This window comes from Podarcis pityusensis, assembly GCF_964106645.2.
Source record: "Podarcis pityusensis genome assembly, chromosome: 5".
In the NCBI taxonomy this organism is placed as follows: domain Eukaryota; kingdom Metazoa; phylum Chordata; class Lepidosauria; order Squamata; family Lacertidae; genus Podarcis; species Podarcis pityusensis.
In genome coordinates this window covers 16,018,773-16,041,419 of record NC_138032.1, presented here as the reverse complement: position 1 = coordinate 16,041,419, position 22,647 = coordinate 16,018,773, and the positions used below count along the sequence as shown (strand labels likewise).

At 41.9% G+C, this 22,647-nt stretch overlaps 1 protein-coding gene across 16 annotated transcripts in view; it reads right to left on the bottom strand.

The window, feature by feature from the left end:
- MECOM (MDS1 and EVI1 complex locus) overlaps positions 1–22,647 on the bottom strand; it is a 470,671-nt gene that overhangs the window by 30,636 nt on the left and 417,388 nt on the right. For 7 of the 16 annotated variants that reach the window (XM_081007774.1, XM_081007765.1, XM_081007771.1 and 4 more), the window contains 5 exons: positions 21,619–21,775; positions 16,058–16,111; positions 10,113–11,475; positions 9,788–9,874; positions 7,658–7,745 (listed from right to left, as the gene is read on the bottom strand). In XM_081007774.1, the coding sequence (XP_080863900.1) occupies positions 7,658–7,745; positions 9,788–9,874; positions 10,113–11,475; positions 16,058–16,111; positions 21,619–21,775 (1,749 nt within the window). The remainder of the gene's footprint in view (positions 1–7,657; positions 7,746–9,787; positions 9,875–10,112; positions 11,476–16,057; positions 16,112–21,618; positions 21,776–22,647) is intronic. The other 9 variants (XM_081007777.1, XM_081007776.1, XM_081007780.1 and 6 more) reach the window with 6 other exon arrangements.

The window sequence follows — 22,647 nt, the reverse complement described above, 5'->3', positions numbered from 1 at the left end:
ACAGGCCAGCTAAGGGAGATCTCTCAATCTGACAGCTGATCAACATTCACTCAACCAAAGCTTTCTTTGCATCTCCAAGAAAAGTAATTTCATCTGTGCATGCTGCCAATACATGGGTAAGACTATGAGTGCTAGGCTCATATGCATGCAGGCTAGATCGGCATGATCAGAGGCATAGCATGGGGGATCCATGGGGGCCGTGGCCCCGGATGCAATTTTGTGAGGGGGCTCAAACAGGCTCCCCCACAGCAGGCTCCTTTATTGGAACCTGGCTCCACGCAAGGAGGAGCTGCGCCTTGGCTGTGGCGCTTGTGCCTGGCACAGGCCTGACCCGGAGGAGGTAAGCAGGAGGAGAGTGGGTGGCAGATTCCCCGCGCCTCTCCTACCCTGAACTGTGGTGTGCCAAGGACACCTGCCGCACCCCACGCCCCAGGGGCACATCCCACACACCACCCCAGGCAGCACAGGCACACGCTCCACCTCTGGGCATGATTCTTCTCCACAAAAAAAGAGAGGACAATTCAAACCTACAAATGTACATGCCCACTTATGAGCCCATACCTTGTGTTACCACACACTTTATTTTCTATGCCTTGGGCACTCCACAAGGAAGAGTCCATGAGGCTCAGTCGCATGAGGGCCTTCTGGCGGTTCCCTCATTGTGAGAAGTGAGGCTACAGGGAACCAGAAAGAGGGCTTTCTCGGTAGTGGCGCCCGCCCTGTGGAACGCCCTCCCATCAGATGTCAAAGAGATAAACAACTACCTGACATTCAGAAGACATCTTAAGGCAGCCCTGTTCAGGGAAGTTTTTAATATGTAATGCTGTACTGTTTTTAACACTTGATTGGGAGCCGCCCAGTGTGGCTCGGGAAACTCAGCCAGATGGGCGGGGTATAAATAATAAATTATCATCATCATCATCATCCCCATGAGGCAAACCTGTTGACCAGCCTTCCATTAACCTTTTGCAGGGACGCGGGTGGCGCTGTGGGTAAAACCTCAGCGCCTAGGACTTGCCGATCGTCAGGTCGGCGGTTCGAATCCCCGCGGCGGGGTGCGCTCCCGTTGCTCGGTCCCAGCGCCTGCCAACCTAGCAGTTCGAAAGCACCCCCGGGTGCAAGTAGATAAATAGGGACCGCTTACTAGTGGGAGGGTAAACGGCGTTTCCGTGTGCTGCGCTGGCTCGCCAGATGCAGCTTGTCACGCTGGCCACGTGACCCGGAAGTGTCTTCGGACAGCGCTGGCCCCCGGCCTCTTAAGCGAGATGGGCGCGCAACCCCAGAGTCGGACACGACTGGCCGTATGGGCTGGGGTACCTTTACCTTTACCTTTACATCCTTTTGCAGGGGCTACTAGTAGGCTCTAAGTCACTGCAGCCAAAACAAGTGTCTTTGTTTAATCGCCTCTCATTTCAACTATAGCCGTACAAGTTTGGGAGTGAGTTCTGACATAGGGTTTATCAATATTTGTAGCTCGGTGGTAGAGCAGCTGGACTTCCATACAGTCGGAGTCAATCACTACAATCTCCAGGTAGGGCCAGGGGAGCTGCTGCCAATCAGTGTAAATAATATTGAGCTAGATGGACCACTTGTTTGACTCAATATAAGGCCGCTTCCTATGTTTCTATGTTAATTGTTGTTTAGTCGTGTCCAACTCTTTGTGACCCCATGGACCGGAGCATGCCAGGCACTCCTGTCTTCCTCTGCCTCCCGCAGTTTGGTCAGACTCGTGTTGGTAGCTTCGAGAACACTGTCCAACCAATTAATATGTTAATTACTCTATTTTATTTCTGTTCTTCCTTTTGATCCAGAAGGCTACCCAAGGTGGCTCACATAAAATAATAAAATACAGTTCTTTTGTGTCTGTTTCCAACCCACTCTGGCACGTAGCACTCCCCTGGGGTGGCATGTACCGCAACCCACACATCTCATCATCAGCATTTTATTAGTAATACTACATTTAAAATCTGCCTTCCCTCCACAAAGCCCAGAACAGTGTAAGTGGTTTTCCCCATTTTATTCTCGCAGCAACCCTATGAATTTGGCTAGGCTGAGAGTAACTGGGTCACAGTCATCCAGTGATCTTCATGGCTGAGTGGGGACTTGAATATGCATCTCCCCACTTTAACAACTATGGCGTTCTGGCTCTCGGGTTATTGTAGCTGATAAACACCTAACACAGTGTTAGCCACCACACAAAAATACTTCTAAAGGGGCAACAGGTTTGTGTACGTTTCCCACAAGCAAAACAGAGCAATGGTTTGTGAGTGGGAGAGTGACTGGCATTGATATATAGAGGTGAGAGAGAAGGGTAGAGACAGTTCACTTCATCCACCTTCCACTAAGTCACCTCAGAACTTTGGTTTCAGAACACAGCTACTACTTTGAACTCAGTGTCTGCAATCACTGCTGATGTCATGACATGCTAATCCTAGGAAAATAACACTCTTAGGCTGCAATCACGTACCGACTTATCTGGGAATACAGAATCACAGAATTGTAGGGCCATCTAGCCCAACCCCCTGGAATGCAGGAAGCTCAACTCAACTAAAGCATACATGCCAGATGGTCTGGGTAGACATTCACTGTCAGTTACCTAATTTATATGGAAATCCCCATAGTTTTCATTTTAAAAAGTATAATATCTGTTTCAAACAAGCAGCTTTGTGTGAAGATTTTACCCCTTCAGAACTAAATGTTAGAAGCAGCTCTCAGAATATGAAGTTTGACAGAAAGAAAAGATGTGATGAAGTTTAAATAATCTTCCTGGGTACAGACAAAGGGACTATCTCTTAGTCATGTGACAAAACGTAGTGTGGTTGTTAGAGAAAAGAAGGTGTTGCATGGCAGCCTTTCCTCAGGTCCTGCTTGCAGCTTTCCCTCAGGCATCTGGCTGGCCCATCTGTGAGACCAGGAGGCTGGGCTACATGGGCTGCAGGCCTGATCCAGCAGGCTCTTCTTATGTCCCTTCTTATAATTGCTCCCTGCCAACTTCCCTCCACCCCGCCCCATGGTTCCTGTTCTTTTCCTTTCTCCCCTTTCCAATATGTATTTATTACACAACCTTCAAAGTAGCTCAAAGCCACATTTTTGCTTCATAACGACCCTACGAAGTCGCTGAGGCCCAAGGCCAGCTTTTGCAGAAATCCTGCATTTTATTTTATTAAAATCTTTATATACTGCTTTATATTTAAAACAACATCCAAAGCAGTGTACAACACAGAATTACAAAACAATCAGTATAAAACAATAGATATATATAAATATATAGTAGTCCAATCTGGTTGCCGTGTATGCAGCAACATTACTAATGAAAAGATGCCTCTTAGAGCAAACACCTTTTTACGACATACTTTAAACATAATGCAGTTTATGCAAGCCTAATTTCCCAGGTAGGCAAAGACCTCTCTACCTGTTGAATACAAGATAGAATACCAGTGGCTGTGGTGCCACCACAAGATTCCCATATGCTGATTTCAATGAGTTGGGCAGTCTATATGGGAGAAGGCACTATTTCGGATACATTTATAAGTTAACAGCGAAACCTCAAACCAGGCTCAGTAGCAAATTGACAGCCAATGCACGTGCCTCTGCTATGTTCACAATATGTTCACAATATGCAACTCCACTGAGCAGCCATGCTACCACATTCTGTGCTGGCTGCAGCTTCTGAACCAGCCTTGGGATGAGCCCTGCAAAGGCTACACCGCAGTAATCCATTGCTGAGATTACCCAGTGCATGGGTCACTATGGCTAAGCTATCCCTGTCCAGGAACCATCGTAGCTACTGCACCAGCCAAACCTGGTAAAAGGCAGTCCTAGTCCTAGCCACTATGGTCACTTGGGTCTCTAGTAGCAACGATGGAACCATTTCAGAGGGAATGCACCCCCTCCAGAACAGGTGAATTATTTCCTTGACCCAAGAACTGCTTACTTACAGAGCCGTCATCTCACTGGCCCTCATCCATCCCACAACTACATCTAGGCACTGAGTTGGGTCCTGAAAATCAGTACTATCCAAGAGTTCCTACAGTTGGGTTACTGTGGATCTCTCTAGTTCCTCAAAATGGGGATATTAGTGACTAGGCAGTAGTTGTCATACACCAACAGGTCCAGGGTGGGTTTCTTGAGGAATGGTGGCACAACTGGCTCATCACCACACCCTGAACCCACCTGGTCATAGCTGCTTCCTGCCTAGTCCTTATCAGTCAAGAGCAGCAGGGATCAAGAAAGCACATGATTGGTAGCACTGCTGCAGGCACCTTGTTCATGTCTTCAACACCTCACTAACTGCAACAGACCCCACAAAGTAAGATCAGCTGATGCACTGGACATCTCAGTGGGATCTGCAACAAAATTATAGTCCAAGTTGCTGCAGATGCAACCAATTTTATTCTCAAAGTTAGCTGGAGAAGGTTTTGACATTCCCTGGACCATCCTGAACAGCTCTGTAGCCCACTTGCTTGTGGATGCACGCAGTGGAGGCGGCAAAGTAAGCTATTCTCTGCCATGCAACAGGCATGATTATATGTTCTAGCAAGTGTTTGGTTGGCCAGTCTACTTCATTACCTGCAGCTCACTGGAGTCCCTGGGAGCAATGCAAGTTCCAGAGTGCTGAAGAGGGCACTTAGCAATCATGTTTATGGCATGTCACATCTCACTGTTCTGTATTCAGATCACCCTTCTCACATTCTGGGGCAGAGATCAGAATAAGAGTACATCCCACTCTATGCATTGGATTTACAGCATGCCAGCCTAAACACCAAAACACACATTGTATTTGCCACTGAGAAGATGTTGAAAGCATTCACCCTGTAGTAACTGATTCCCTGTTGTACCATTTTGATTGGGTCCATCACATTGCACATCATCTATTCTTTCCATCATACGTGAAGGCATAAGAACTATTTCTTGTGAGTTCCCCCATGTGAACAGTTCAAAAGCTATGTCAAAGAGCAATCACTTTATATAGAAGGCAGTTTTTTGCTAGCATCCTCATGACAAAACATAAGTTGTAACTAAGTTCTCATACTCTAGCTACTGCTTTATGCTGGCTCTCAAAAAACAATTAGAACAGTTATGGAATGCTTAACTCACCATCGATTGGTGATAAGAGGAGTAACAAAGAAAGATGGGTTTGACTCCATATTGTCTTGATTTATATTGTTTATTAACAATAGTACAGTAATCTCCCTTTCGTCTCAGTCACAGCGGCCACTATGGAGAAAATATCTCAAGGCTGTAGACTGAGGTATACCCTGTGGATGTGAGCTTAATCTGTAATGTAAAAGATTTTCCAAGTCTGTTTTGATGCCATGAGGATGACTGTATATGAGACTTAACATCTGTGCATGCATTAGTCCTGGAAGGAAACACTTTATGCATGGCAATTGTTGTTGTTTTTTAATTCAAAATACCAATTATGATACTAGGGTTGAGCCTGGAGCCTCACGCACACAAAAAATAAAATATAAAAACACTTCCAAGCCCCATTCTGTGCGTAATAAGCATGGGACCCCTTTGCCCAGCAGTGCTATGGCCCACAGATTGCAGCAAAATACTGGGCAAGGTTTTGCCCAGTGTCTTCTCTGTGTGATAGGCTCATGGGAAAAAGCTGTCCCATGAGCCCTTGCTGAAGAGGGGAGGGGAAAACCTATATAAGGCTGCTTCCCCTGGAGCTCACAGCCATTTTGCTTTGAGAGCTTCCTGCCCACCCTCCCTTGAGTTAGAGCAGTGCTTTTTTCTGGGGGGATGCAGGGGTACACATACCCCTAAACATTTGTGAATCTTAAGTTTGGCCTCATTGAGGGGCGGTATTTCAATATGAGTAGGAAAATGAGAGTATCCCTAAACATTTTTTTTAGAAAAAAAAGTATGGGCTTAGAGCCTTCACTGAGCAATTTTGGGTTGCTGGTTGACAGAGCCAGAAAAGATTTCTTTCTTTCCTTCTTTCTTTCTTTCTTTCTTTCTTTCTTTCTCTCTCTCTCTCTCTCTCCCCCCCTCCCCCGATTGGCACTTGGTTGGGTTTTTTCTCGCCTTTCCCTCAGTGAAATTATGGCTTTCCTTGGTTAGGCGGAAGAACATTTTTTGTATGAGGGCGGAAGTGGCATTGGTCAGGATCAACATAGTGTAGGGGGGGGGCCATAAGGGGCATGAGGGGAGGATGGACCACGGCAAACCCAATTGTGGGTTTGGTATCTGCCCGGTTGGAATCTGCACCCTGGTCCCCCAGTGAGACCTTGCTTGCTTGGCTTGCACCATGACAAGGTTCAGCACTGGCCGACTCCTGTCGTGCAGGTTTGGAGCGATCCAGACCCAGCAGATCCATCCCATCAACATGGGGCTTGTGGAATGATGAACTAATCCAGGGACCCAATGCCATGCCAACCCTTGCCCTGTCTGCTGCTGTCAATAAAGATTTGGTCTGATTTTATCCCGTCACTGTTGTACATTCTAGCTATTTTGCTGCTCTCATGGGTCACATAATGCACCTGCCTGGGCAATGTACTGCATCCCTATAATTTTGTCCTGAAGTGTCCTAAGCCAGGTTTCAGTTAGTATAAACTATGCATTCTTTATCCACTTATTGGTAGATTCTTATGAAATAAATCTTCCCTGAATGCCAGCCTACACTAATTTTTGTCATGTTATGGACTACCACAAATACGGTTGCTGACAAGTTCTCATAACCTTATCCTCTGAGCTTGGCCATGCCTGCTAAGCTGCGCATAATTATTTTTAACAGTAAAACAGTGGCTTTCTACAGTACTGTGGAACAATCATATCGGTGTTTGCCTATAGTGTTATAAATGAAACATAGCATTAGAAATTGGAATTCCAAGATCCTAGACCTTTGTTTAGGCTACTAAACTAGCACAACCAGAAGAAGCCACCCTGATCTGACAAATCAAAAATGGTGAAGTCTATGCAAGCAGTGCTCAATTTTATCTCATACATCAAGAAGGTACAGGTGGCAAAGGTTATGTATTAAGGTGGACCCACAAATTCCTGTGGCTTAGAAACAAAATAGACCCTAAACTTGTGACTGAGCCTGTCTGTCATGCAGTTGGGTTGGGCATTTTTGCCCCCTGGCAGGTATGACATAAGCAAATACCAGAAGTTGCTCCCTGTTGACATATCTTGAAAAATTGAGAAGTATGCATATGGTGGATCAGTCATATTATCATTTCACCAGGTGCTTTTGTTTGGCATAACTGCATAAGAACTTAGTTTAACAAGCACAGCGCCTTGAAAACAGAGGCTAGAAATTCAGGGAGGTGCTTTGAGTGTGCCTGGCATTTTGCTCATGCCAGTCTGCATAGTGCGACTTCTGGGCATTTTTCTTAGAGGCATTCATGCCAGATGAAAGACTACTTCCAGTACACCCTAAGGGGCTTCTCTTGTGGCATCTGAGACACACAACCCCAGAATTCCACTGGGCATGTGGAGACAGTTGCACTATTCTCTTGAAGTCTTCCTGAAAAACATTGTGAAAAGTAAAACAATGCTACGTGGTTTGTTTCTCCCTGCTCACTAAAACTTGTGTGTTCTAGGAAATCCGATAATGACTAAGATTCCCGTTGTTCCTGTGCACCTGCGTCTATGGCTTAACATGTTTGTTTACCATCACAACATCTTGATTGTAAAAAATACTTACTTGTGGGTGGAATAAGAATCCCGGGGATGGTCTCAAGTACTTTTCTTTTAAAGCTTCAAGTGGGTCAGTTAGCTTTCTTTTTTCTACTCTGTAAATGTTAAAATAAGAATGTTCTTGTGATGACTCAGTCTCACATATGGATAACTATTTGATAACTTGGATTCAGAACAAGAGGCAAAACTTCTCAGGCACAAAGATCAAAGACAAGGAGGTGCAATTCACTATGCTCTTTAATGCCAATGAGGCTGGTGGGCACCCCTTAAAAAACTACGCCAATGACTCTGGAAACATTCCAGTTTCAAGTATCTACTATTATGCGCAACAGAAACTGCTGAGTGGTCTGAGCACAGTTATCAAAACCATAACTATATTATCAAAACTACAGAGTTGAAATGGCCAATTTTCTATGGAACAAAATCAAATATTAAAAACAAACAAACAATCGGACTGAAAATTTTTCTATGAAGCATTTATTATTGTTTTACTATTAATAATATTATCTGCTTTTGAAGTATGGGAAATGAGTTCCAAATATGTCAGCATCGACGCTCACCACTTCAAATACAAAATACATCTATTTCCATATTCATATTTTCTCCCCCCCAAATAGGATTATGGTTTTTTTGTAACTCATCATGAAGGTCTGCCAAGTTTATATCATGTCAATATTGGCTAACTGTTTAAAGAATGAGAGGATTTTTTGTTTTACATTTGGAAGTTGTAGATTAGTTAAGTTGTGCCAAGTGACTGAAGCAGCAAATTCCATAGTAGACAAATACTACAGAAATAAACAAAACGGGGGGTGGGGGGTGGAGAATAATTTTAAAAGGATGCTATATTTATTTAGGTCTAAATCCCATGAATGAATATCCAGATGTGATATTCGAAAACAGCAAGTTGGCGTCATTCAGCACTTGTTCATAAACGTAGGCCAGTTTTTCCCAAACTTTATTCTTTCAAAATATAAAAATAAAATGTTCCTTTCCCTGTTTAACCTGAACAGCATAGTTGTAGAATATGTAGGAGTTAAAATGACTCTCTCTCAGAGGAGTCCCCCCCCCCCACTCCCTGTGTTTCTGCATGAGTCACTGATCTGGGTATGTCTCCTGGTGGGAAAGAAGCAAGGCCAGAGCAGTGACTCAAGCGCAGGCAGATTGGAGGCCTTTCTGAGGGTGGGTAATTCTGCTGCCATCTCTGCATTGCGGATGAATGAGTTTCTCCATTAGAGAGAGAGTGCCATCCAAAGCAGAGGCTCATTGAAAGGATGTTAAGCCACAGCAGTAAATCATGCAGAGATGCAGTGAGCTCTCTGCTCTGTGGCTGGGTTATTGAGGGCTTTAATTAAAGAGCCTTTAATTATTTAATTAATTTAGACAACTCTTGCTGTGTGCTGGCATATTACATGGGAATGAACACCTTAGGCAGCCGGCAGCCGTTGTTATCCCTTGTCCAATTGCGTTTTGTTTAGATTTTTGTTCATCTGTTCTTGTGGTATGCTTTGTTCCTTTGCAACACATACGCACCTACGGCTGTACACCAATAGAAGTCAATATACTCATGGGAAACACACTAGTCTGCATTGTCAGGGGGCAGCTAGAATACTTCCACTCACGAGGAAACTATATTTGGATACAGCTGCATGCCTGATGATAGATCCATCAGGCTTGGGCTCTTACTTACAAAGAGAGAAACTTGGCTAGCCTGCCATTTGAAGTGGCAAACTTGGGGGAACAATTTATTGTATTGTCTTTCCAGAGATCACAGGGAAGACAGTACCCATTCAATGTGGCAAATAAGGAAACTATTTTATGAAAACCCAGAAAAATCTCTAATCAGGAATATCAAATTGAATTTGTTTGAATGCACCGGCTCTTTTAGGTGTCTTCCTGGATAGCATACATTGCTATTTCCCTTTGGAATAATTGTTCTATTGTCCAGTGTTCAATAAGATATCCGAACACACTAAGTAATATTTACTATTATTGTTATTTCATTGCTATATTACTATTAATCATGCAGTTCCTTTGGCATTAGTTGTAATACTCTGCACAGCAGAGTGCAACAAACACTTCCCAATAATTAAAAACAGATCAGTAGATTACTTGATTGTAAATAAAGGCAGAATTTTACCCTTGAGTTCCACGTTGTGTTGCTATGGTACAACGTGTTTTGAGTTCTTGAGTGAAACACCTTTGATTGCAGTGGAGATCGACGTTCCTAGTTTGCAAACAAAAGCTGGATTTGACTGCCAATTTTTAAATACATTATTTTTTCTGAAGGGAAAATTGCTTCAGATATAATAATTATTTTGTATTAAGAGAATAAATGTTTAAAAATCCCCAGTCCCTAAGCTGCATTCATTCAAATTTCAACTATTTGTGCATTTTAGTACATTAAATGACTGAGGACCATAGGCCATTTGGGCCATCTGTATAGCTTGTTTCATGTGTATTACCTGTAAATGGGATCCATAAAGAAAGGCGTTGGCCTTGCATGTTGCAAAGAGATGTCCGATGACTTCCTTGATTCAAGATCAATATCTCCTTTCTTTCCTCCAAACACATGGTTTTTCCGAGGCTCAGTCTGTTTTGTACCACTAGCTCGACTTCTGCTGCCCATACTCAAATCTAGAGGCTGGTCCTGGTTGGTCACTGATGGAGCTGCTGGTTTTGAGGTTATAGGAGTAAGTGGTTTCTCCTCCTTACGTTTAGTGGTAAGGTCAAAGGGAGACTCGGAGGTTCCCTTTAAGATCTTCTTTGCTTCACCTGGCGATTGGGGTTCCATTTTCAAAGGTAACGGTCTCAAGTCTCTATCAGGAAATGGGTACATTGACTGAGAGAATGCTGGAAAAAATGGGAGGGGAAACATGGAAGGGTAAGGTAAGGCTCCAACCTTTTTGTCCTGTAGCCCCACAAGTCCTGTCGAACCAAAGTATTTTTCAGCAATAGAGGCAATGGCCTTTATAGAATCATTCACAGCTCCTGACACCGCAGTTTGCTCCTCTAAAGATGGTGAGAAGATGGAATGATTGCTGTATTCTTTCTTATTATTTACGGAAGCCAAATTCTGCAGAGAGTTTACTTTGTCTTTGAACATTTTACCATTTTCTTTACATTTCTCTTTATCACTTTCAATGTCACTTTCCAGATCAGAGCCAGAGGTGGTCTCCAGGTCACTCCCACTGGGGGTACTGACATCATCAAGGTCACTACTCTCTGACTGGTCACTGATTTTTTCATGTGGCCTCTCTTCGGAGGACCTTTCTGGTTGAAGCTCCACTGGCTTATTTTCACTTAGGTTAGGTGGGTGCTTATTTAGTGCCTTCAAAATATCCTGGGTAGCTGGCAGTGTCTGAGGATGTGTCATGAGGGGACTTTGACTTTTGATTGATTGGTCTGTGTTTGGCAGTCCTTTAACAGGAGAACTAGCAGGTATCAAAGGTGGCCTGTGGTACAAGCCTGAAGGAAACAGACCAGGGAAGCTAAAAGAAAATCCAGGAGCTGTTGGAAAGGTAAGACCAGCAGGATGCCTATTGGCACCAAAATAGTCAGCAAGGCCCGGATTTGCATGATTCATATTAACCATGGAAGATTTATCCATAGCTGGGGTTCCAGGAAGTGATATGCCTTGGCCAAAAAATCCTCCTGCCGCAAAATGGTTCTTGCCCTCACAAAATCTCCTGTGTTTATTTAAGGAAGACGTAGTGCTGAACATTTGTCCACAGTCTTTGCACTTGATTTGGGTTCTGCAATCAGCATGCATACGCTTATGACGGCAAAGGTTTGAAAACTGAGTATAGGACTTATGGCAGACCTCACCTGTGTGTAAACAACAACAACAACAAAAACTCAGGATTTAAAGTAATTTTTTCTGTTCCTCCTCCCCACACCACATTCAGTCCCACCCAGCTGCTTTAAACTGAGCATCTGAAGTCTCTTACACTTTTAGAAAACTTACTTAGAGCTCATTCCTAAACATGTTTACTCAGAAATAAGACCCACTGAGTTCAATGGAATTTATATCCTTGTATATGCAACTATGACTGCAACCAGCATTCCTATGTGCATACACTTAAGAGTAAGCCCCATTTAACACAGTCTGTTGATTTGAATGGGTCTGTTCTGAGTATGACCAACAATGGATAGCACCAAGGCCTTAAACATAGGGGCTGCATTGTTAGTCAGACATCTGAAAGGATGAGTCTGAGTGCAGATTGCATGTAAAAAAACAACAACTGTCCCAACCACCAAAACAAGGAATCCAGTTAGGCAAATATAATAAGAAGCAGAAAATGAAAATCCCCACATTTCTTTCCCTTTAAAAAAAATCAACATTAGTATCATATTGTTTTATTTTTCATAATATTTGACAGCCTTGAGTTTTTATATGCATTGGCCAGGATCCAGAAAAATCCATGTGCATGCACCTGAAACCCCTGTTGTCCTTCCGATTCAGCAGTCCCCTACTTGCAAGTTGAGAAGAGATACAAAAACGTTACATGCAAGCCAATCTTTTGCACATACGTGGAGTTCTGGATTATGGTCACTGCTTTATAGTACAATGATATCTAGAGACATAAGACATAATTGCAGAAGAGAATACCATATTGACCCTTGCATATGCATGAATAACACTTGCATATGCATGAGTAACTTGACCCCGTGGTTTGCTCCATTATTTTGATTGCACAAGCATATAAAGTTAGTTTTTTCTAAGAAAGTCTGAACAGTAGTTATCACAGGTTTAGTGCTTTTGCTATATACTGCTATATATATACTGCATAACCATGATAGGTATACTGGACTGATTTCAGAAATAAGATAATGTGGTTGTATATGTGCACCATGAACAAAGAATACATTTTCTAAGCTAATTTCTACAGTTGGAACAATTCCTATGGTCATTTACTAAAACAAATCTGCATTCAGAACAAGTGTGTGCTCTTGGCAGGGCCTTGCTAACACAGGTATGTGATAAGTTTTCTTCAAAATCAGCGCAAATGCAAGGAGGACCTGCAACAAAGCATTGCTGTTTGTGGCATGCTGCCGTAAAAGATTTCAGTCATTCCATTCTCCTTCCAGTTTTGTGTCTTCCTCGGTTGTTACTTAGCATTCCATGGTCACCAAGTACAGTTAGGCGGCTTTGGGTTGTTGGGAGGGGTCCCCTCCCGCTTAGGGTTTTTCCCTAAAACACAACAAAAAAACATACTTCTGAAAACCTTAAGAGTTCCTGGCTGATTCCTCCCTTTTGTATGGGAATATAATTGGCACACACAGCCTGAAATTTTAAAATAGGTGAGCCTACAATAAAATGTTGCAGCATGGGGTGTTGCAGTCAGTCATCCAGGATTATACTGTTCCATTTCCCCTCCAACTCGGTTTTCTATCTCCTCTACCCCAACAAATCAGTCAGTATTCCATGGCCCCTGAACATGTTCAATTCTCACTGAGCTTATTGAGGGTTTTTTCCCCATCAAGGTTTTCTGTCCTTCTGCAAAACTGAAGGTTCTTCCAAGCTTGCTGACACTTCCCTCCTGGGTGTGGATGTTGCCACTTTGGCTATATACCACCACTCTAAACTCTAAATAGTGGGTATGGTTATTATCCTTATGCATTAAAACTCAGCTTCCTCCAGTAAAGATGAGTTGAACAGTTTAACTTTTGCTCAGTTTGTGTTATATCACAGGCTCTTGCCCTTCACACATCAAAGCCATACAACAATGCATATTGTGCATTCTCAGACCTTCTTAACAATTATTTTAGTGATTTCAGACAGGCTGACATAATTTACAATGGCTCTATTTTAAGCCTGCAAAGGAAACTGAATTGAATGTATCCCATCCTGCACTCTTGGTTCCCATGAACTATAATCACGTCCTCTGACTTCCACGTACACCGTGGCTGATGCTAACCTTCCTGCTCTTATAAAGCTTATCCTTGAGAACCTGCCCGCTTGTTGTCTGTCTTAAATGTTTACCCTGTAGCTATCTGTTCCCATCACAACAACAAAGACTTCCATTGTCTGAGAAGGCCCTGATTCCACCTGTCTGGCTCAGATGAGTTGCCTTGCTGATATCTATCAGACAACCCCTAGAGTAACAGTTGCAGGGTTGGGTGCAAGCCAAAGAAATGTACAATTCAGGAAGAATGTTATTGCTCTGTATCAGCCAGGGTTCCTGTAAGATACCTTTCATTCATAAGGAATGCTTCAGCCAAAAGAAATGTATTAACAAAAAAAATTACTCACACGAGAACAGTAGCAGGTTTAATTTGATCTTTCTAAGTGTGAGGGATTTTCCCTTAATTTGGAGAAAATATCACACAGATTGGAGAAACATCTGGAATTTTTTCTAAATTAAATTCTTCGATCCGTCAATTTAATTTGGAATATTTATTGCTTTTAAAGCCCAACGCAGATGGCATTCCTATGTCGCAGTGCTCAGGACTTCTAACAGTGAATAGTTGCTATTGATTTGTATGGTATCCAACTTGCAATCCTATAAACCTTATTATTATTGAACTTAATGGGGCTTGCTTCTGAACAGAATTGTATGGGATTGCACAGTAAAGAAATGCACAGGTTCTTAACTGGTCTGAAGGCACATGGTACAGTTGCATTGCTGAAATTTACTAAATAGATCTTGGCCAGAGTAATATCCAGGTGAGAGACTTTGAGCTTTTGTAGAAAAGACAGAATACAAATTTAACAAAGAAATAATAGATTTGATATGCAAGCAGGAAGACTTCTACTATATACAGAGGTACTCAGTTGTTCCCTTTCTTAAAGATAATAGGCTGGCACTTGTTTACACATGAAAATACATCAGAGATACACAAATATAAAATGGCTTTCATGCCTAGCAATCTGAGACACAGCTGACATAGTGGTTAAAATTTAAAACTAAGCAGACAACAATACTACCAGTTGAGATGAGTAGTTCTTAATGGCCTTCACAACAAGGCAAGATTAACTGGCAGGGCAAACATTCACTTTTAAAATTATAGCCAAAATCATTAATGAATGCATTAAACTGCAGCACACTAATACATTGATACGATGGAGAGAGGATAGGAGACCCCTTGCAGATTCCATTACGTAACCTATTGTATTAATAGCCATAAATGTTCAAGATCTGCATAAAAGCCCCAATTCCGGTTGGCCCCATCTCCTGATTCAGCAGTTATGTCTGGGATAATAGCAAGAGGCCGAATGAGGAAACAAGTACACCAGATCACTTTGCGCTATAGTAGTTCCTTCCCTCATTTGGCAGTTCTCACTATAAAAAGAACTGTCCTAATCTCCATCTTGGGGCATACAGGCTTCACCATTCACTTCCATGGAACAGGGCAGCTTTCTACACAATGCTGTTTGCACAAACGGAACCCTCTCTCCAATTACAATGGATGGAAAAGGTCTTAGGCCCAGAACCCTGACACTCAGAATAAGTTTGGGTAGTAGGGTTGTGCACTGCCACCACTAGTCAGCTGATGCTTTCAGTAGTCCATCACAGAGATAATCCTAAATTTATATTGACAGAATTGTTGGGTTTTGGTTAAATTAGTGAATGATGTGGCTGTGCATAAAGTTAGGACTGGAAACCAACTATTTAAAACAGAAGAACAGTTTGGGTGGATCAAACTAAGTCTCTCAAGGCTGCAGTAGCGAATTAAATGCCTCAGGAAGCTCACAGGAAAGGTTGTGATGGTAATGGTCATTCATTATTGTTTATCTTCAATCTATGGTAATCAGAAGCTCACAATAACAGAGAGTGTAAAGGAAAACATAGGATGCATTCATTTGAATTCTTGTGACAAAGACAGCGTTGAAATGGAGATGAACGTATTTTTGCGCAAGTAAATAGAATGAAAGCGCTTTAAAATCTGTAGTGGGTGGAAAAGGATTGCCTAATGCATGGTAGAATGTGAAGAGACCAATAAGCTTCATTCTTAGAGTAGCACTCCAACCCTGCCAGTCCCTGTAACTTCAATATACATTTTTACTTTAAACTAAGCCAAGTCAAGCTATTACAGGAGTGGATCTGCAGTGAGACATTTTCTCTTCAACCTTGATAAACCCTTATATTCTATAACCTTACATTTGCTTTAAATTTCCAAGCCAGGGGTCTTGTTTCCCGGCCTCTATGTTTTCAACACCGTCTTGACTCTGTACTCATCTAACCATTGCAATCCTTCCCACACCAGCGTACCAAATACATTATAATCCATCAATGACTTAAGCATTTAGGACCAAGAAATTAGCTAGAAGTGAAGTTTGCATATTTTCTGCTTATTAAACACATGACTGTTAAGTGCTATTTTTAATGCATTGCTGTCTATTCCAACATGTGGTTTCTATTTGAGCAAGCTGGAGGTTTTATGAAGGCAGGCAGTGTGTAATTACCTTTGTGTTGGTGAGTTGGTGTTGGTGAGTTTGCTCCCAAGCCAGGGCGGCATACTGTAACGAGAGACAGTTGCCATAAACAGACTGAGAAGGTACAGCATGGTGTGTGGCCTTTTTGCTGGGAATCAGATATCTCTGCTCTAGGTGACCCTCTACCCCCAGCCACAAGCGCTCAGAAAATCCTACCCTGACATGTGATCTTTAAATTCTTTTGTTCTGTAATTACACGGCAATTATTCATAATTGTCCTATGGTTTTTTCTGTCCATCATCCTTTGCATTTGAAAAATCACAGTTGCTCTTTTGGTTACACTAGCAATTGCTGATTAATGAAAAAAGCAGGGAAGAAGCATTTTCCATGTGATTTAATTTGAAAAGAATGGCAGAGCATCTGAATTTTCTTTTAAAGAAAAGAAAAAAGGAACTGGAGCCGCAGGGTATGAATGGTCCCTATATGGCTGGAAGCTATTGTTCACTAATTATTTTATTTTCACTAATATTAAAAAGACATCCCTGTGATGCCAGGCAAGGGAACACAAATCTTTAAACAACGGTCATAACTGGGTCTGGTTAATTATGTTTTCGCTTGCTTAAATAAGTTGAAGCACAAATATATAAAAATATCAACCATTCCAGGAGCAGGACCACAGCCCTCTGAGGGAATTCTTTTAAGCCATTAAAAATCATGTTGATATATTATTGAGACTCAAGGCTCACACAGATTCATTCAACTGCTCCCTTGATGAATGTATGGAGTATGTTCTCGTACACTGAAGAAGTTAATTCGAGAGCTACAGGAAGCTGGTCGTTGGTTCTCAAGAGTTTGAACCACAAGTCCCCATGGGCTGATATGAAATTGCAGGTTGGCCCCTCTCTCCATTAAACTGGCTTCCTGTTTGACCCCACACCTTCATGCTGTGTGTATCTGGATTCTGTGGCCCAGTAGTGCAATATAGCAAGCTTAAAAATTCTGTTAACTGATCCTTCGTTGGAAGCTCTTTGTACATTCAATAGAAAGTAAAACCACATTATGCTGTTCGACCTGATGTCAGAACAAGAGGGGTAAGGCATGGAATTAGGAAGGATTCACATAACATTAAAAGTGATCTGAACTTCCCACCGTGAGAGATGCAAGTCTTGAAATAAAGACATGCCACTTGCCTCGCCATTGGGTAGATAGGCAAGATTGTTTCATCAAAACATGGATTTAAAAAGAAAGATTCAAGTCCATTCCTAGTTTTCTTTTAACATCTTAAACTGCTTGCCCCTCACATTCAGATAATCTATATTTCAATCTGCTTTCAGAGTCATGAGAATTGAGCCACAGACATTAAGTAGTTAATAATTTAGAATTAAGTAGTTAATTAAAAAAACTACATAGTTCTCAATTATTAACTACTCAATGTCTATGTCTAATGTCAAATTAATCAGATTAATTTGCTAACCCACAGATTAAAAATTGGCTATTTAATTACAATTACTAACATCATAATGATATTGATGACAGTGGGGCAGAAGGAAGATCTGTACTTATTTTCCATTTTTATGCTTTTTTTTAATCCAAAGGGCTCTCAAGACAGCTTGATATAGCAATCATAAGAACTCCCTGTGTGCCGTGAATTACTTAATTTTAATTAGAGCAATCCCCTGAGGAAAGAGTGCGCAGTGTTGGCATCACTGTGTCAAATTATTGCTGAGCTTCTACTAATCGTCATGCAGTGCCTTAAGGTATCTTCCTGAATAGCATGCAGTTGGTTGATTTGGGCAGCCATGACTTTAACTGTAACAGCTGTGTTTATAGCGCTCTTGCTAAAGTTGATCAATAGGATAGGGCAGCACATAGACTTTCCAATTGAAAATGTTTTAGTGGAATAGAAGCCTGCAGTCAAAACATTGGCTGCTTGTTTCAAATCAATATGTAAAATGCTATTCAGCCTCTCCACCAACAGGCTTATTAGACCTGTTGTCCCCCCGTAGGGTGGCCAAATCAAATGAAACAATAACAATAAAAGACACATCTAGTACAATTCTCTTATCAGGCTCTACACTGGTAATGTACCCTTGGTTCCCTGGCCCACAGTTCCCAGCCCAATTTTTCCCCCTTGGCTCCTCTTTCCTTAATTTACATATCTCATTCACCACTGTTTGAGTGCCCCACTTCCTTGGTCGATAGAGCATGAGACTCTTAATCTCAGGGTTGTGGGTTCAAGCCCCACACTGGGCAAAAAAAATCTGCATTGCAGGGGTTTGGACTTAGATGACCCTCATGGTACCTTCCAACTATGGTCCTTTGATTCCTTTAGCCACTCTCCTTCAGAATTCCTATCCCTCCATAGCATACAGCCTTTCCTGATTTGCACACCTTTGTGTTTCTTCAGAGCTCACTCTTTCTTGTGCCCTTCTTGACTTAGTGCTCTTTTGTCCCTTTTCTTCAGGACTTCTCCATCTTCTCTTTCTTCAGCTTGCTTAGCTCTTGGCCTCCTGTCCTTTCTTCCCTATGTGCTGAGACCTCTTCCAAGGATGTTTTCTTCCCCTCACCAATGCTGGAGTGCAAAATGCTTTGTTCCCTGAGCAACTGAACATTTTGTGCCACACCAGCTCAGCCAAACAGTTCCCAAAGGTTCCACTGCCAGAAATGCTATGCAGTATAAACTGTTGTGTTTTATTGAATATTAACTTAGTTGAGAGAAATGTCTATAAAGTATTTACTGTATTGAAACACCACCACCTAGGACTTAAGTGGTGCCTTGGAATCATCCAATCACTTGGCTTACTGTATCTCAAATATCTTTTAAAAAATTCAAACCTAGGATCAGCTAATGGGAAAAGTATGAATTAGGACACTGGTCAGCCATATTGTTGCGAATAACACACAATTCAAGGGAAACGGATACACACACAGAAGTCATACATTCAGAGACAGACTCCTTCCTGCTACACCTTTCATTCTGCTGTGATAACTCCTGCAGCCACTGCAAAATTCTGAGAAGCAAGGGATGTTCAGGGCAACGGGTGAAGAAAAGGCAAACACTCGCCACAAGATCCATGATGTAGGTAGCAATTTGACTGGGCTCCTCTTTTACAGCTTATTTTTACCCAATAGTTAAGTTGTCCCCAACAACAGCTTCCAAGAACAGTGGTGATAGCATCTTGGTTTATTCCCCCACTTTTTTATCTGCATTTTTAAAAATAAAAAATAGTAAAATATTGAGTTGCCTTGACTTCTGCTTAGATAAATTTGAAAGCAACTGAATAGAATGAAATATGTTCGGTAATAAAGCTTCACTGCCATAATTCTCAATGTGGACAGCTACTGAAAGGCTCTCACATAACTAAGTCAATAAGGATTCTTTGTTGAGTTTGTCTATGAAGATGGCCTCTTCCTTTAGGAAAGAGGAGCTAGAAGCTGTTTTGAAATTAGCAATCATTTGGAACGATTCCAGGGTTTTCGGTGGTTTGCTCAAGGGAATCTCATTTGGTGGAATCTTCTTACACTTTATTAGTCACATCCACCAGTAGCTCTTCTTCCTGAGGCTACATTAAGAATAAATAAATAAACTTACAAAAGGTTCAAAGCATAATTAGACTTGGGCCTAGGGAAGTATGCCAGAGCACACAATATAAAATGAGGTTATAAAAGTATTTCCAGAATTGCCTACAGAGTCTCGGATACCAGGCAGCTTCTGAAATGAAACAGGCAGGAAAAATATGCAGAGTGCTCTCCTCCAAGAGCTGGTCCATATGGGAACCAAAAGTAGCATCCCTGTAGTGAATTCTCACCTCCTTGCCACAAGGTTTACAAGCTCTAACCAAATAGAGGCAGGCATCATGAAGTGGCTATCCTCAATAGCAACATGCAGCAGAGGCAGAGGATCTCCTCCATGATCATTACTTCAGGGAAGGAAAGTTCGTGCCATGGGAATGCCTTTGGGGGTGGAATTTTTAGGAGCAAATGAATGTGTAGGCTTAATTCTGGCTCTACAGCCTTCCTCTGAGCTTGTATTCCTCTCCTGATTTCTACACGGTTACTCCCGTCTGCTTTCTTCTGTGCTATGTTGCATTCCATCGTCCCACATACCCTTGGCTGTCTATGTCGTTGATGCTGCTCCATGCAAGTTTCCTACCATAGCCGTAGCCCAGGGTGACATCTTTTGAAGTTCAAAAGAGAAAGGTGAAGTAGATTACAAAAACAAGGTGCGTCTTGTGGCTACACTGCAAGTACCCTAGAAACTATAGCAGACTCACTCTGTGATTTTGAAGTAATCTCTATGTGGTTCTCAAAGGCCTTTAGTGGTCAGGTGCTATTTTCAGCAATTCATTCATTCACTGACTACCGTATTTTTCGCTCTATAAGACGCACCAGACCACAAGACACACCTAGTTTTTGGAGGAGGAAAACAAGAAAAAAAATATTCTGAATCTCAGAAGCCAGAACAGCAAGAGGGATCGCTGCGCAGTGAAAGCAGCAATCCCTCTTGCTGTTCTGGCTTCTGTGATAGCTGCGCAGCCTGCATTCGCTCCATAAGACGCACACACATTTCCCCTTACTTTTAAGGAGGGAAAAAGTGAGTCTTATAGAGCAAAAAATACGGTACTTCTAGCACAAACCAGGCTTGGTTCCTTCACTATCCTGTTTTGGCACACGCACTTTATAAGCACATAGGATCACATTTATTAGGGTGTGCATGAAAGCAGATTGTACAAATTCAGCATTTATTTTGCAAAACATATAAAATTAAAAGTGCGAGGAAAGAAGCATGCATAACCAACCACTGTGCCAATTTGATAGTGAGGAATACACCTGAAATGAAATGTGACAAGAGTGCTGATTCTACATAGACACATACATGCACAGAGAAGGAAAGGGAGTGGCAGGCCTTCAGTCAGCCATGCCACATGGGAAAGTGACCCCAGCTTCCCTGTCACATATAGACTGAACGGACACCATTTGCAGAGCTTTGCAGAATTTTAAAGGCATCTGTTGCAAGGTGCCCTTTCTGTACCAGGGAGATTGCAGATAATTATTCTTATACCAAGGGTTCCCGTACATTCATAGAACAATAAGTTGGCAGTATAATCCTATTAACAAGTAAGCCCGATTGGGTTCATTGGGACTCATTCTCATGTTAAGCGTGTCTAGGATTGAAGCCTAAATTATGTTCCTTAAGTCTTATTTAACTTCCTACAGTTAAATCTGCTAGAGTATCTGCTTGTGGGGAAAGTAATGAGTGAAGACCATATGTTGAGACTGGAAATTAAATTTCTAATAATTCTGCTGCCTGAAATAAGACAAGTCCTCCCCGAACACTTCTTGAGCAAGTCCCAGAACTACAGAGGTTGATAGGAGTAAGAAAATTGCTTGTCAGTGCAATATATGGCTCCAGACTTTCCACCAACACAATATTTTATTTTTCTGATTAAAGGCACAATCCAGTTGGGAACTGTCTGATTAAAGACCGTTGGGATTGCTAATGCTTCAATGGGAGCATGTTTATCTGATTCCGCATCTTGCTAAAAAAAACAGACAGACACAGAAGCTTAGTGGTTAAGTGGGAGACTTACATATAAAAGGCTTGACACTGCTGTGGATATGTTTGTGCTGTTTGAGGCCTGAAGAAGTGGCAAAAGTTTTACCACACTCTGGACAAGCATGCGCACGAGCCCCAACGTGCTGCGAACGAATGTGTCTCTGGAGGTTGCTGGGGTCCGTGAAAACCTGCTAGGAAATGAGTACTGATTAAACACGAAACTTTGATGCAAACAAGGAAAAACAACAACACCAGCAATTGCATAAGACTCTAGTCAAACCAGGAGGCATTGCATATGAAATAGGCAAAAGTTGGCTTTTTTCAACAGTTTATGCGAGTTCAGTTATGTAAGCGAATTAAAAGAAGAGGTGACTTTTAAGGCCTGTCTACAGTACACATTTAAAACAGCGTCAAGCACCCTTAAGGGCCCTGGCTCCCATACAAGAAACCCTGGAAACTAAATTCTGTGATGAAGCTAGGGGCTTCTAGCCACTAACCATCAAAAGTACAACTCTCGGGGCGTTTTGGAGGATGCTATAATGGTTAAACCAGTTTCAAAGTGGTTTGAAAATGTGCAGAAGTACTAAAACATCTCTGCAGTTTCATTTATTTTGCATGTTTAGCTTCACTGAGGGTATACAGTATTTCAGAGAAAATACATTTTAGAATTTATAAACTGTATAGTAACAATAGCAGCCATTTCCAGCATAATAAAATGTAAAGACGGCAACAGACAGATGTTAATATTAGGTTGGATCCTGCAAAGGATACTTAGAGTAGATCCACTGAAATGTGACTTAGTTAGACATGACTTTCAATAGGTCTAGCCTAAGCATGGCTAAATCTGAATCTAACCTTTTGCTACTTTTGTTGTCATTATCATTACCATTCCAATACAGTTTGCAGCTATTCACTTCTTTCTTAAACAAACCCCTAATCCTGTCTGTTTCTGATATTCCTAAACCAGATACCTACAACTAACACTCATGGTTTACTAAGAACAGCAATGTCCTGACTGTTTTTATCCTTGCCCTGTTTTGCTAAGTAGAAAAAATGGAGGATG